General features: G+C 39.4%; 1 protein-coding gene across 1 annotated transcript in view; it reads right to left on the bottom strand.

The window, feature by feature from the left end:
* Positions 1-15,641, bottom strand: part of LOC121378663 (meiosis inhibitor protein 1-like) — a 121,060-nt gene that overhangs the window by 20,409 nt on the left and 85,010 nt on the right. Inside the window, exons 25-27 of the mRNA XM_041506942.1 lie at positions 11,896-12,029; positions 4,809-5,045; positions 1,268-1,349 (exon numbers count right to left, since the gene is read on the bottom strand). Coding sequence (XP_041362876.1) covers positions 1,268-1,349; positions 4,809-5,045; positions 11,896-12,029 — 453 coding nt within the window. The remainder of the gene's footprint in view (positions 1-1,267; positions 1,350-4,808; positions 5,046-11,895; positions 12,030-15,641) is intronic.

Here is a 15,641-nt window from a genome sequence, read left to right as displayed (position 1 = left end):
ACAAATACTGAGGGGCAAAATAAGGAGTACGTCTTTCCACAAAGTCAACCAACATACAACAATATTATGATAACCAAGCTTTCCCTCTTTTTTTTCTCCTTTTCTTGTTGGTTTTAGAAGGGTAGGGTGTCATGCGGACACCCTCCTTTAATTTTCACCCAGCGAGAACACTGGCTAACCTAAATCACATTATGAATGTTAAAGGTAAAACCAACAAACTATGATGCTAACCTAAATCACATTATGAATGTTAAAGGTAAAACCAACCAAACTATGATGCTAACCTAAATTACATTATGAATGTTAAAGGTAAAACCAACCAAACTATGATGCTAACTTAAATCACATTATGAATGTTAAACAGGGCTGGTCATATCCTAAAATTTTGGTTGCCCACCGGGCAAATAAGTCTCAAATTTCAATTGCCAACAAAAAAATTAACTCGTCACAAAACATTTAAATAAAATTATTATTTCAGTGAAAACGATTAGAAATCTATGTAAATTCAGTGAATGCCATCCTCTCCTCATCATCTTCGAAAGGAACTGGCTCAAGATGTGACTCCTTGATCCTTGCATTCTCAGCCGAGTGTGAGGAAGGATTCTCTGGTTCACTTATCTCCATACTCCCGGTTCATGACACTCTGCTCAGGTGTATGAGGGACAGAAGGTTGGGACAGCTATCTCCATACTCTCAGTTCATAACACTCTGCTCAGGTCTATAAGGGCCAGAAGGTTGGGGCAGTTATCTCCATACTCCCGGTTCATGACACTCTGCTCAGGTGTATGAGGGACAGAAGGTTGGGACAGCTATCTCCATACTCTCAGTTCATAACACTCTGCTCAGGTCTATAAGGGCCAGAAGGTTGGGGCAGTTATCTCCATACTCCCGGTTCATGACACTCTGCTCAGATCTATGAGGGCCAGAAGGTTGAGGCAGTTTTCTCCATACTCCCGGTTCATGACACTCTGCTCAGGTGAAGGTTGGGGCAGTTATCTCCATACTCCCGGTTCATGACACTCTGCTCAGATCTATGAGGGCCAAAAGGTTGGGGAAGTTATCTCCATACTCCCGGTTCAGTTTGACTCGATCGCAGAGTGTCATGAACCGGGAGTATGGAGATAACTTGAAATACATTTCTGAATATTGTCATATCTACAGCAGCTGTTTATGACAGTACTGAATCAAAATGACCTTCCTGCACTCAGACAAGACAAAAGTCCCCGTTGTGTCCAAATTAGTGAGATCTAAAGCCCTGGATGCTAACCTAAATCACCGTGGACAACGTCAGCATAGACAAGAAGTCTCTCCACACATCTAACAGCCAGTTTTCGTACTCTTGTGTCGTCCTGCAACAAACAGCACATTACAGGCTTCATATTCACAAACATACTTAAGTCCGTGTGTTACACTTAAATACATACTTATAGTCAGACCTGTCAACCTTTAGTCAAGAGAAAGCAGGAGGTGTGTGTTGAAAAAGCAGGAGATTTTGTCAAAAAACAGGAGATTTTTTAACTTCATACAATTTAACCCAAAATCGCAAGGTTGTTGTAAACATTATTACAATAAGTTATATGAACACTACATAATGTCATATATACTTGTTAACCGTAGATCTTGGCTTCAAATTTTTTTTTTTAAATTAATTAATTAAAAAATATATATATGTGTGTATATATATTTCTTTTTAAAGTTTAAATATTATTATCATTTAATAAAAAAAAAAATTTAAAATCTCTTTTATCCAAAAATGTTAAGAACATTAACAAGAAATAAAAAAATTTAATTAGTACATTTACGGCATTACACTTACAGGTTATGTTACATCATCATTTGTGGCTAGTGTACCCAAACTGAAGCACCCAAGACAAATTTATATAAATCTTATAAATTAATATTCAGTTTTTACTATAATGAGGAACAGTGGCGTGGTACTTATTTAAAATCATTATAATGATGCAATAAACATTGTATTTCCATTAATCATAAGCAAAACCTCATTACGGACATTGTGTGAAATATACCGGAATTATACCCATTTCCGTGGATAACTTTATATCAAACACAACATTTATTAATTGTAAAAAAAAAAATCTATTGAAGTGTACATTTGTTACCAACATTTTACTGCACAAACATAAAAAATTAACTGACACAAGTATGTTTATATAGCTAATTGGTATTTTCTTTGTCTTGCTGTAACATGTGATTTTAACATTGTGTGTATTGCGGTCAACTCTGGCACTTCCCTTATGTTATTTTGGCAAAAGGGGATCGATTTTTTTTTTATGCCTACAAAAATGTCATTAACAGGAGAAATTGTCTCCTGCACAGGTTGTCAGGAGATTTTATCAAATACCAGGAGACTCCTGCCGAATCCAGCAGGGTTGACAGGTCTGCTTATAGTATGTTTATCAATAGATAGAGGGATTAATCTTCACAAACACACTTAAGTCAGTGTGTTACACTTAAATACATACTTATAGTATGTTTATGAATACACAGAGGGCTTTATATTCACAAACATACTCAAGTCAGTGTGTTATACTTATATACATACTTATAGTATGTTTATGAATACACAGAGTCAGGACAACAGCGAATATAGTTCACATCTTCTGAAGGAAGCATGGTTATATAACAATTGTTTGTAATTTTTGTGTGAATTTATCGATGTATAACAATCACAAATTGTATAAAATTGTATAGCATATAGCAAAGCGATCTTATACTAAATTTATTATATATCTATTGTTATAATTACAAACATACAGTAATAACTTATTTCCTTACAAATACATAAAAATCAGTTTCTAAAGTGCTTTCCATGATCGGTTTTATGTAATGACATTTTGGAATGGACATAATCACATTATTTTCTGATGTTTATCAAGGATAATGTTCAGTTTTAAAGTGACATCATTAAATCAGAATCGAGTAAACCATGTAACAGTGGGAAGCCTGTAATTATACATGTATCATTTAAGAAAAGTAGTTTCACATTTGCTAAAAGCAAAATGCATTCTAATTTATAGAGAAAATAGTTATACTTTAGCGAACAGTATTTTCTCTTTCACTAACAAAAAGCATTTTCTATTCATAGACAGAAACATTAGAATAAATTAATGAAGAATTGATAATTTGACCAAAACATGTCAAGTGCTTGCACAACATCGACTTCATGCTTTCAAAGAAAGTTCGTTGACACCCCAGCACATTGTCTTGATGAGCAGCAGTTAGGTGTCCAAGATATTATTATTATCTTCACTGACACATTTTGTGCATACAATAAGAGAAGAACCCACTGCAGCTTGTTCCCAGGCAGGTCACTGGCCATGGCAGAGACCGGTCTTGGGATAGATGTGACCCAACCCATTGTGGGATATGGGCAGGTCACTGGCCATGGCAGAGGCCGGTCTTAGGATAGATGTGCCCCAACCCATTGTGGGATATGGGCAGGTGACTGGACATGGCAGAGACCGGTCTTGGGATAGATGTGCCCCAACCCATTGTGGGATATGGGCACATACATGTAAATAGTGTTCAGGTCAAGCCACTACTGCCAAACGCTAATCCTTCTACTCTTTGGCAATGAGTTGTACATTCTCAAACACAGCTGAGTTGTGGTGATATTGTCCCTAAATCATGTTTGGCCAATGGCAAAGGACTCACCTGATGCGTGGTCGGTCTGGGATCGATCCCCGTCAGTGGGTCCATTGGGCTATTTACTGTTCTAGCCAGTGCAACACGAAAGGTATATCAATTATGGCTGTAGTATGTGATATCCTGTCTGTGGGATGGTGTGTATAAAACATCCCTTGCTACTAATGGAAAAATGTAGTGGGTTTTCTCTCTAACATTGTATACATCCATTGATAAAATTTAATCAATGCACTCTTGTGGTGCCTTTAAACAAACCAAACTTCAACTTTGTTTTCAATCACGTCCCATGAATCTGTATGCCAGACAACACTGACCTGACAGCTAAATAGACAAGTTACTGTAGATGGATGTAGATGATCTACACACTGACCTGACAGCTAAATAGACAAGTTACTGTAGATGGATGTAGATGATCTACACACTGACCTGACAGACAAGCTGGGGTAGATGGATGTAGATGATCTACACACTGACCTGACAGATGAGCTGCTGTACATGGATGTAGATGATCTACATACTGACCTGACAGACAAGCTGCTGTAGATGATCTACACACTGACCTGACAGATGAGTTGCTGTAGATGGATGTAGATGATCTACACACTGACCTGACAGACAAGCTGCTGTAGATGGGTGTAGATGATCTACACTGACCTGACAGATGAGCTGCTGTAGATGGATATAGATGATCTACACACTGACATGACACACAAGCTGCTGTAGATGATCTACACACTGACCTGACAGACGAGCTGCTGTAGATGATCTACACACTGACCTGACAGACGAACTGCTATAGATGGATGTAGATGATCTACACACTGACCTGACAGATGAGCTGCTGTAGATGGATGTAGATGATCTACACACTGACCTGACAGACGTGCTGCTGTAGATGATCTACACACTGACCTGACAGACGTGCTGCTGTTGATGGATGTAGATGATCTACACACTGACCTGACAGACGTGCTGCTGTATACGGATGTAGATGATCTACACACTGACCTGACAGACGAGCTGCTGTAGATGGATGTAAATGATCTACACACTGACCTGACAGACGAGCTGCTGTAGATGATCTAAACACTGACCTGACAGACATGCTGCTGTAGATGGATGTAGATGATCTACACACTGACCTGACAGACGAGCTGCTGTAGATGGATGTAGATGAGGCGGGCGTCGCGAGGCGTGAAGAATGGCGTGTCCTCCAGCACACTGTGTTTGGTGAAGACGAGCGGGCCAGAGCCGCGTGAGTCAGGGGAGAGGGCCGCGGAAATGAGACTGAGCAGGCCGAGGGTTAACTCACTGGTGTCATTGATGTTGGTCAGCAGCTTCAGCAGGAACTCAGAACTCACCTGGATCGGGCAGCTCGTCTGAAATGAGAGGACGAAACGTTCAAACATCACGGGACAAACTTACATGGCCTCATTTTCTTAAATGTGGGTCTTTAAGCATTGTAAATATCTGTTGTTGCACATAGATAAGACAACAGTAGGCTTTGTAAAAAAAATATGTTAACATATTAATTTGTTTACATAGTACATGCATGCATGTGATTTGAAATTGATCCTTGAGTCACTGATCTACTCACTTTTGTTCTTGGACAGAAAGATCAGATGTATTTAACAGATGGACAAGCCTAACACCGTAAGCTTCCAACACCATTTAGTTTTGGATGCTTCACACTGTAAAAAATACCTCATTCAAAATAGGCCCATGTGGTTCAATAAGCCCCACTTTAGTAAGACTTCAATATTGCCACCCTGTCAGTCTGCAGGACAAATGAATGAAATGTGTCATTATTTTAAATAAGATATATACTGTAAACTGTTTAATGCTATAGTATGACTTATATCTAAGCTATTTTAAACCAAAAAAACTAATTTAAAACAAAAACACGCAACAGGCAAAAGGACAGTTTGACTAAGAAAAAAATGAATCAGGCAGTGTTCGAAATAAGCACTTGTCCATTTGTCCTGACAAGTGAAAATCTATTCGGACAAACAAATGCACCTTGGTGCTTGTCCTGTGGACAAGTGAAAATGTTCAATGCAGTTTCATTTTAAGCAATCAAAAACATCATCCTTGTACTTGAATAAAATAAACCATTTATTTGGACAAGTGAAAATGTTGGTGGACAAGTAGATTTCTAGATGTATTTGTCCGATGGACTAGTAAAACATTCTGCTTATTTTTACCACTGTTAGGTAATAATTAAAAATAGGGTAAAATGTTAAAGACAAAATTCAAGTTCAATTGCTTTAGCATGCACATTCAAAGAAGCTGTTGTAGTGCATGCCTGTCATGGGTGCAGTTCTAACAACTGCAAGATCTTGTCCAGGACAATGAAAAAAAAAATATGTATTAATATATATATAATTATTTGTGATAGTCACAAATGATACCAGTAATAAAAATAAATTAAAGAAAAAAGAGAAAAGATTAATCAGAAATGGTAGACTAGCTATAAAAAGATAGATGAGATCTGATCTGAATTGGTTTAACATGCTTATATACCACTAAGGTTTCAAGTATGTCTGTCCTGGGTCCCACCCCTGGATAGCCAGGGACCTGATCCAGGACAGAAAATTTAAGGGGACAATTTGGATTATTAAAACCAAAAGGAAAAGGGATAGATTTTAGAATTTTTAACAATAAAGACGATACCGACTTTACCAGTGGTGGTATCCTTGGACCCGTCAGTAAACATCTGCGTAGAATCAGGGTAAAATTCAACCACCACAACTTGAAAAATTACATATTTAAAAGCCGTAAGTGAGGCTTTAGATAGTTCATCTCGGATGTGGAGATTGACTATGGAGTGCCGATCTGCCATGAAAATTCAAAATTAATATCAGCTCTGCTAATAGGCAGACTGACAATTCCAAAGTCATTAGAAAATTTATTAAGATATGAAATGATAGATATGTCTCTGTCTCTGACAGTCTCACACCTAATTGGCTTTAAATGGTTAACAGGAGAATCAGGCACACGGTTTCTGGTTTTGTTTAAGTATTTAATACCCTGCCTAATTCTCCTTAATTTAAGGTGAGTGGAAACACTTCTAGCTCAGCCAAGACACTATCATATGGTGTACAGACAGTTCCCCCAGCTATAATGTTAAGGGCCCTGCCATATACACCATCAAGTCTCTTGAGCTGATTGTCAGTGGTGCAGCCAAAGGCCAGGGCTCCATACTGTAACCTGGACACAATAAATGCCTCAGAGATCACTATAGTAGCAGAGTTTTCTGGTTCAAGCCCCATGGAGTGGCTGATAAAACAGCATAAAATCACTTTTCTGTTATTTCCACGTTTATTGTCATTAAATAAAATTTGGCCATCTCCCACTAAGCCAATAATGAAGTGTTTTTCCCTTTGTGTCCAATCACATACAGGCAATTCTATTATCAGCCAGGTTTGGCTTCTTGTGTGTCTTTTTTCCTTATTCAATTATAAACAGCATGATGTTTTCTCATTTCCAACACAATTTACCTAGGCTTTTCAGTGTCAAAATTACTTATTTATTATGCTATTTTATGAACCTAATGTTTAAAACAGAACATCTACATTGATTGAAAAATTCAAAGAAAAAAAGATACCACAGCTTTTGATCTAAAAGTCATTAACATACAACAGGTTTTTTTTTATTCAACAGTCATGAATATACCAGTTTTGATACACCACTCATGAACATACCACAGTTTTTGATCTACAAGTCATGAACATACCACAGTTTTTGATCTACAAGTCATGAACATACTTCAGTTTTGATCCAACAGTCATGAACATACCACAGCACTCCACTAAGTGGTGGTGGTTGGTACAGCATTTCACTAAGTGGTGGTGGTTGGTACAGCACTTCACTAAGTAATGTTGACCAACTCTACTATCAGAGGTAGTTCGTATAGCACTCTACTAAGTAAGGTTGACCAACTCTACTATCAGAGATAGTTCGTATAGCACTCTACTAAATAATGTTGACCAACTCTACTATCAGGGGGTGGTTGGTACAGCACTTCACTAAGTAATGTTGACTAACTCTACTATCAGAGGTAGTTCGTATAGCACTCTACTAAGTAAGGTTGACCAACTCTACCATCAGAGATAGTTCGTATAGCACTCTACTAAGTAATGTTGACCAACTCTGCTATCAGAGGTAGTTCGTATAGCACTCTACTAAATAATGTTGACCAACTCTACTATCAGGGAGTAGTTCGTATAGCACTCTACTAAGTAATGTTGACCAACTCTACTATCAGAGGTAGTTCGTATAGCACTCTACTAAGTAATGTTGGCCAACTCTACTATCAGGGGGTAGTTCGTATAGCACTCTACTAAGTAATGTTGACCAATTCTACTATCAGAGGTAGTTCGTATAGCACTCTACTAAGTAATGTTGACCAACTCTACTATCAGAGGTAGTTCGTATAGCACTCTACTAAGTAAGGTTAACCAACTCTACCATCAGAGGTAGTTCGTATAGCACTCTACTAAGTAATGTTGACCAACTCTACTATCAGATGTAGTTCGTATAGCACTCTACTAAGTAATGTTGACCAACTCTACTATCAGGGGGTAGTTCGTATAGCACTCTACTAAGTAATGTTGACCAACTATACTATCAGAGGTAGTTTGTATAGCACTCTACTAAGTAATGTTGACCAACTCTACTATCAGAGGTAGTTCGTATAGCACTCTACATAGTAATGTTTACCAACTCTACTATCAGAGGTAGTTCGTATAGCACTCTACTAAGTAATGTTGGCCAACTCTACCATCAGGTGGTAGTTTGTATAGCACTCTACTAAGTAATGTTGACCAACTCTACCATCAGGGGGTAGTTCGTATAGCACTCTACTAAGTAATGTTGATCAACTCTACCATCAGGGGGTAGTTCGTATAGCACTCTACTAAGTAATGTTGACCAACTCTACCATCAGGGGGTAGTTCGTATAGCACTCTACTAAGTAATGTTGACCAACTCTACCATCAGGGGGTAGTTCGTATAGCACTCTACTAAGTAATGTTGGCCAACTCTACTATCAGAGGTAGTTCGTATAGCACTCTACTAAGTAATGTTGATCAACTCTACCATCAGGGGGTAGTTCGTATAGCACTCTACTAAGTAATGTTGGCCAACTCTACCATCAGAGGTAGTTCGTATAGCACTCTACTAGGTAATGTTGACCAACTCTACTATCAGGGGGTAGTTCGTATAGCACTATACTACGTAATGTTGGCCAACTCTACTATCAGGGGGTAGTTCCTATAGCACTCTACTAAGTGATGTTGATCAACTCTACTATCAGGGGGTAGTTCGTATAGCCCTCTACTAAGTAATGTTGTTCAACTCTACTATCAGGGGGTAGTTCCTATAGCCCTCTACTAAGGAATGTTGATCAACTCTACTATCAGGGGGTAGTTCGTATAGCACTCTACTCAGTAATGTTGATAAATTCTACTATCAGAAGTAGTTCGTATAGCACTCTACTAAGTAATGTTGATCAACTCTACTATCAGGGGGTAGTTCCTATAGCACTCTACATAGTAATGTTTACCAACTCTACTATCAGGGGGTAGTTCGTATAGCACTCTACTAAGTAATGTTGGCCAACTCTACTATCAGAGGTAGTTCGTATAGCACTCTACTAAGTAATGTTGATCAACTCTACCATCAGGGGGTAGTTCGTATAGTACTCTACTCAGTAATGTTGGCCAACTCTACCATCAGAGGTAGTTCCTATAGCACTCTAATAAGTAATGTTGACCAACTCTACTATCAGAGGTAGTTCGTATAGCACTCTACTAAGTAATGTTGGCCAACTCTACCATCAGAGGTAGTTCGTATAGCACTCTACTAAGTAATGTTGACCAATTCTACTATCAGAGGTAGTTCGTATAGCACTCTACTAAGTAATGTTGACCAACTCTACTATCAGAGGTAGTTCGTATAGCACTCTACTAAGTAAGGTTAACCAACTCTACCATCAGAGGTAGTTCGTATAGCACTCTACTAAGTAATGTTGACCAACTCTGCTATCAGATGTAGTTCGTATAGCACTCTACTAAGTAATGTTGACCAACTCTACTATCAGGGGGTAGTTCGTATAGCACTCTACTAAGTAATGTTGACCAACTATACTATCAGAGGTAGTTTGTATAGCACTCTACTAAGTAATGTTGACCAACTCTACTATCAGAGGTAGTTCGTATAGCACTCTACATAGTAATGTTTACCAACTCTACTATCAGAGGTAGTTCGTATAGCACTCTACTAAGTAATGTTGGCCAACTCTACCATCAGGCGGTAGTTTGTATAGCACTCTACTAAGTAATGTTGACCAACTCTACCATCAGGGGGTAGTTCGTATAGCACTCTACTAAGTAATGTTGACCAACTCTACCATCAGGGGGTAGTTCGTATAGCACTCTACTAAGTAATGTTGACCAACTCTACCATCAGGGGGTAGTTCGTATAGCACTCTACTAAGTAATGTTGGCCAACTCTACTATCAGAGGTAGTTCGTATAGCACTCTACTAAGTAATGTTGATCAACTCTACCATCAGGGGGTAGTTCGTATAGCACTCTACTAAGTAATGTTGGCCAACTCTACCATCAGAGGTAGTTCGTATAGCACTCTACTAAGTAATGTTGACCAACTCTACTATCAGGGGGTAGTTCGTATAGCACTATAATATGTAATGTTGGCCAACTCTACTATCAGGGGGTAGTTCCTATAGCACTCTACTAAGTGATGTTGATCAACTCTACTATCAGGGGGTAGTTCGTATAGCCCTCTACTAAGTAATGTTGTTCAACTCTACTATCAGGGGGTAGTTCCTATAGCCCTCTACTAAGGAATGTTGATCAACTCTACTATCAGGGGGTAGTTCGTATAGCACTCTACTCAGTAATGTTGATAAACTCTACTATCAGAAGTAGTTCGTATAGCACTCTACTAAGTAATGTTGATCAACTCTACTATCAGGGGGTAGTTCCTATAGCACTCTACATAGTAATGTTTACCAACTCTACTATCAGGGGGTAGTTCGTATAGCACTCTACTAAGTAATGTTGGCCAACTCTACTATCAGAGGTAGTTCGTATAGCACTCTACTAAGTAATGTTGATCAACTCTACCATCAGGGGGTAGTTCGTATAGTACTCTACTGAGTAATGTTGGCCAACTCTACCATCAGAGGTAGTTCCTATAGCACTCTAATAAGTAATGTTGACCAACTCTACTATCAGGGGGTAGTTCGTATAGCACTCTACTAAGTAATGTTGACCAACTCTACTATCAGGGGGTAGTTCGTATAGCACTCTACTAAGTAATGTTGATCAACTCTACCATCAGAGGTAGTTCGTATAGCACTCTACTAAGTAATGTTGACCAACTCTACTATCAGGGGGTAGTTCGTATAGCACTCTACTAAGTAATGTTGACCAATTCTACCATCAAATGTAGTTCGTATAGCACTCTACTAAGTAAGGTTGACCAAATCTACCATCAGAGATAGTTCGTATAGCACTCTACTAAATAATGTTGACCAACTCTACTATCAGGGGGTAGTTCGTATAGCACTCTACTAAGTAATGTTGACCAACTCTACTATCAGAGGTAGTTCGTATAGCACTCTACTAAGTAATGTTGATAAACTCTACTATCAGAGGGTAGTTCGTATAGCACTCTACTAAGTAATGTTGGCCAACTCTACCATCAGGGGGTAGTTCGTATAGCACTCTACTAAGTAATGTTGATAAACTCTACTATCAGGGGGTAGTTCGTATAGCACTCTACTAAGTAATGTTGATAAACTCTACCATCAGGGGGTAGTTCATATAACACTCTACTAAGTAATGTTGGCCAACTCTACTATCAGGGGTAGTTCGTATAGCACTCTACTAAGTAATGTTGATTAACTCCACCAGCGGTGGTGGTTGGTACAGCACTCCACTAAGTAATGTTGACCAACTCTACCATCAGAGTGTAGGTCGACATCCAGGCTATGAATTGAGACGCCAAGTTGATGAGGGTGGAGTCACAGAGAAAGGGAGTGGGGTGAAGGGACTAGTATTGTGTATTAATTGTATTACACTTATCTCTCTGGGGTAGGTTGACATCCAGGCTATGAATTGAGACGCCAAGTTGATGAGGGCGGAGTCACAGAGAAAGGGAGTGGGGTGAAGGGACTAGTATTGTGTATTAATTGTATTACACTTATCTCTCTGGGGTAGGTCGACATCCAGGCTATGAATCGAGACACCACATTGACGAGGGCGGAGTCATGGCTTGTTAAACACAGGTTCAACATCCTCATGAAGTCAATGTTCTGCGTCATCACCGGGATCACTGAAAAACACACGCAATAGTCTACAGTAATACTGAAAAACACACACAATAGTCTACAGTAATACTGAAAAACACATTCAATAGTCTACAGCAATAGGGAAAAACACACACACGTTTACAGTAATAATGAAAAATACACAATAGTCTACAGTAATACTGAAAAACACATTCAATAGTCTACAGCAATAGGGAAAAACACACACACGTCTACAGTAATACTGAAAAACACACAATAGTCTACAGTAATACTGAAAAACACTCAAACAGACAAACTGACTGATGGACAAATGGATTGATGGACAGATGGATGGAAGGACAAATAGACAAACTGACTGATGGACAGATGGATGGAAGGACAAATGGACAGACAAACTGACTGATGGACAGATGGATGGAAGGACAAATAGACAGACTGACTGATGGACAGATGGATGGAAGGACAAATAGATAGACAAACTGACTGATGGACAGATGGATGGAAGGACAAATAGACAGACTGACTGATGGACAGATGGATGGAAGGACAAATAGACAAACTGACAAATGGACAGATGGATGGAAGGACAAATAGACAGACAAACTGACTGATGGACAGATGGATGGAAGGACAAATAGACAAACTGACTGATGGACAGATGGATGGAAGGACAAATAGATAGACAAACTGACTGATGGACAGATGGATGGAAGGACAAATAGACAAACTGACTGATGGACAGATGGATGGAAGGACAAATGGACAGACAAACTGACTGATGGACAGATGGATGGAAGGACAAACAGACAAACTGACTGATGGGCAGATGGATGGAAGGACAAATAGACAGACTGACTGATGGACAGATGGATGGAAGGACAAATGGACAGACAAACTGACTGATGGGCAGATGGACAGATGGATGGAAGGACAAATAGACAGACTGACTGATGGACAGATGGATGGAAGGACAAATGGACAGACAAACTGACTGATGGGCAGATGGACAGATGGATGGAAGGACAAATAGACAGACTGACTGATGGACAGATGGATGGAAGGACAAATGGACAGACAAACTGACTGATGGGCAGATGGATGGAAGGACAAATAGACAGACTGACTGATGGACAGATGGATGGAAGGACAAATGGACAGACAAACTGACTGATGGGCAGATGGATGGAAGGACAAATAGACAGACTGACTGATGGACAGATGGATGGAAAGACAAATGGACAGACAAACTGACTGATGGGCAGATGGACAGATGGATGGAAGGACAAATAGACAGACTGACTGATGGACAGATGGATGGAAGGACAAATGGACAGACAAACTGACTGATGGGCAGATCGATGGAAGGACAAATAGACAGACTGACTGATGGACAGATGGATGGAAGGACAAAACGACAAACTGACTGATGGACAGATGGATGGAAGGACAAATAGACAAACTGACTGATGGACAGATGGATGGAAGGACAGATGGACAGACAAACTGACTGATGGACAGATGGATTGAAGGACAAATGGACAGGCAAACTGACTGATGGACAGATGGATGGAAGGACAAATGGACAGACTGACTGATGGACAGATGGATGGAAGGACAAAACGACAAACTGACTGATGGACAGATGGATGGAAGGACAAATAGACAAACTGACTGATGGACAGATGGATGGAAGGACAAATGGATTAACAAACTGACTGATGGATAGATGGATGGAATGACAAATGGACAGACAGTGGGCCCACACATATGAAATGACAAATGGACAGACAGTGGGCCCACACATATGAAATGACAAATGGACAGACAGTGGGCCCACACATATGGAATGACAAATAATGGACAGACAGTGGTCCCACACATATGAAATGACAAATGGACAGACAGTGGGCCCACACATATGAAATGACAAATGGACAGACAGTGGGCCCACACATATGAAATGACAAAGATGAATAGTTTGTAAAAAGTCTGTTTTGTTTAACGGCCATTAGAGGACATTGATTACTGAATACTTTAGCATGTCAAATATTTGTAATTGTCATGTAGTCTTCCAAGGAAAGCTGCTACATGTTGCCATAGTAACAAGAGATCTTATTTTCTCAAACATAAGACGGCATAAACAGGTTTCCTGAAGCACATTCAGGAGACTGAGAAATTACACACTCGATAACACTGGTTTCTACATCAAACATTACATGAAAGGTAAAATTTGTTTTAGTTCATGACACAACAAGAGTACATTGATTTATTAATCATCAACTACTCGATGCTCTTTTAGTTCATGACACAACAAGAGTACATTGATTTATTAATCATCAACTACTCGATGCTCTTTTAGTTCATGACACAACAAGAGTACATTGATTTATTAATCATCAACTACTCGATGCTCTGTTAGTTAATGACACGACAAGAGTACATTGATTTATTAATCATCAGTGACTTGATGTCAAATATTTGGTCATTCTTGGAGGAAAACTGCTATATTTTTGCATTAGCAGCAGGGGATCTTTTATTAATGAAGCAGAACCCTTGATATACAAATTGTAGGGCCTGGTAGAGATGGACAGATTAATGAAGCACAACTCTTGATATACCAATTGTAGGGCCTGGTTGAGATGGACAGATTAATGAAGCACAACCCTTGATATACAAACTGTAGGGCCTGGTAGAGATGGACAGATTAATGAAGCACAACCCTTGATATACCAATTGTAGGGCTTGGTTGAGATGGACAGATTAATGAAGCACAACCCTTGATATACCAACTGTAGGGCCTGGTTGAGATGGACAGATTAATGAAGCACAACCTTTGATATACAAACTGTAGGGCCTGGTTGAGATGGACAGATTAATGAAGCACAACCCTTGATATACCAACTGTAGGGCCTGGTTGAGATGGACAGATTAATGAAGCACAACCCTTGATATACAAACTGTAGGGCCTGGTAGAGATGGACAGATTAATGAAGCACAACCTTTGATATACCAATTGTAGGGCCTGGTTGAGATGGACAGATTAATGAAGCACAACCCTTGATATACCAACTGTAGGGCCTGGTTGAGATGGACAGATTAATGAAGCACAACCCTTGATATACCAACTGTAGGGCCTGGTTGAGATGGACAGATTAATGAAGCACAACCCTTGATATACCAACTGTAGGGCCTGGTTGAGATGGACAGATTAATGAAGCACAACCTTTGATATACAAACTGTAGGGCCTGGTTGAGATGGACAGATTAATGAAGCACAACCTTTGATATACCAACTGTAGGGCCTGGTTGAGATGGACAGATTAATGAAGCACAACCTTTGATATACCAACTGTAGGGCCTGGTTGAGATGGACAGATTAATGAAGCACAACCTTTGATATACAACTGTAGGGCCTGGTTGAGATGGACAGATTAATGAAGCACTACCTTTGATATACAAACTGTAGGGCAGATTAATGAAGCACAATCTTTGATATACAAACTGTAGGGCCTGGTTGAGATGGACAGATTAATGAAGCACAACCTTTGATATACAAACTGTAGGGCCTGGTTGAGATGGACAGATTAATGAAGCACAACCTTTGATATACCAACTGTAGGGCCTGGTTGAGATGG

This window comes from Gigantopelta aegis, chromosome 8, assembly GCF_016097555.1.
Source record: "Gigantopelta aegis isolate Gae_Host chromosome 8, Gae_host_genome, whole genome shotgun sequence".
Taxonomy (NCBI): Eukaryota; Metazoa; Mollusca; class Gastropoda; order Neomphalida; family Peltospiridae; genus Gigantopelta; species Gigantopelta aegis.
The sequence above is the reverse complement of the archived record's forward strand: the minus strand, read 5'-3'. Positions and strand labels throughout refer to the sequence as shown.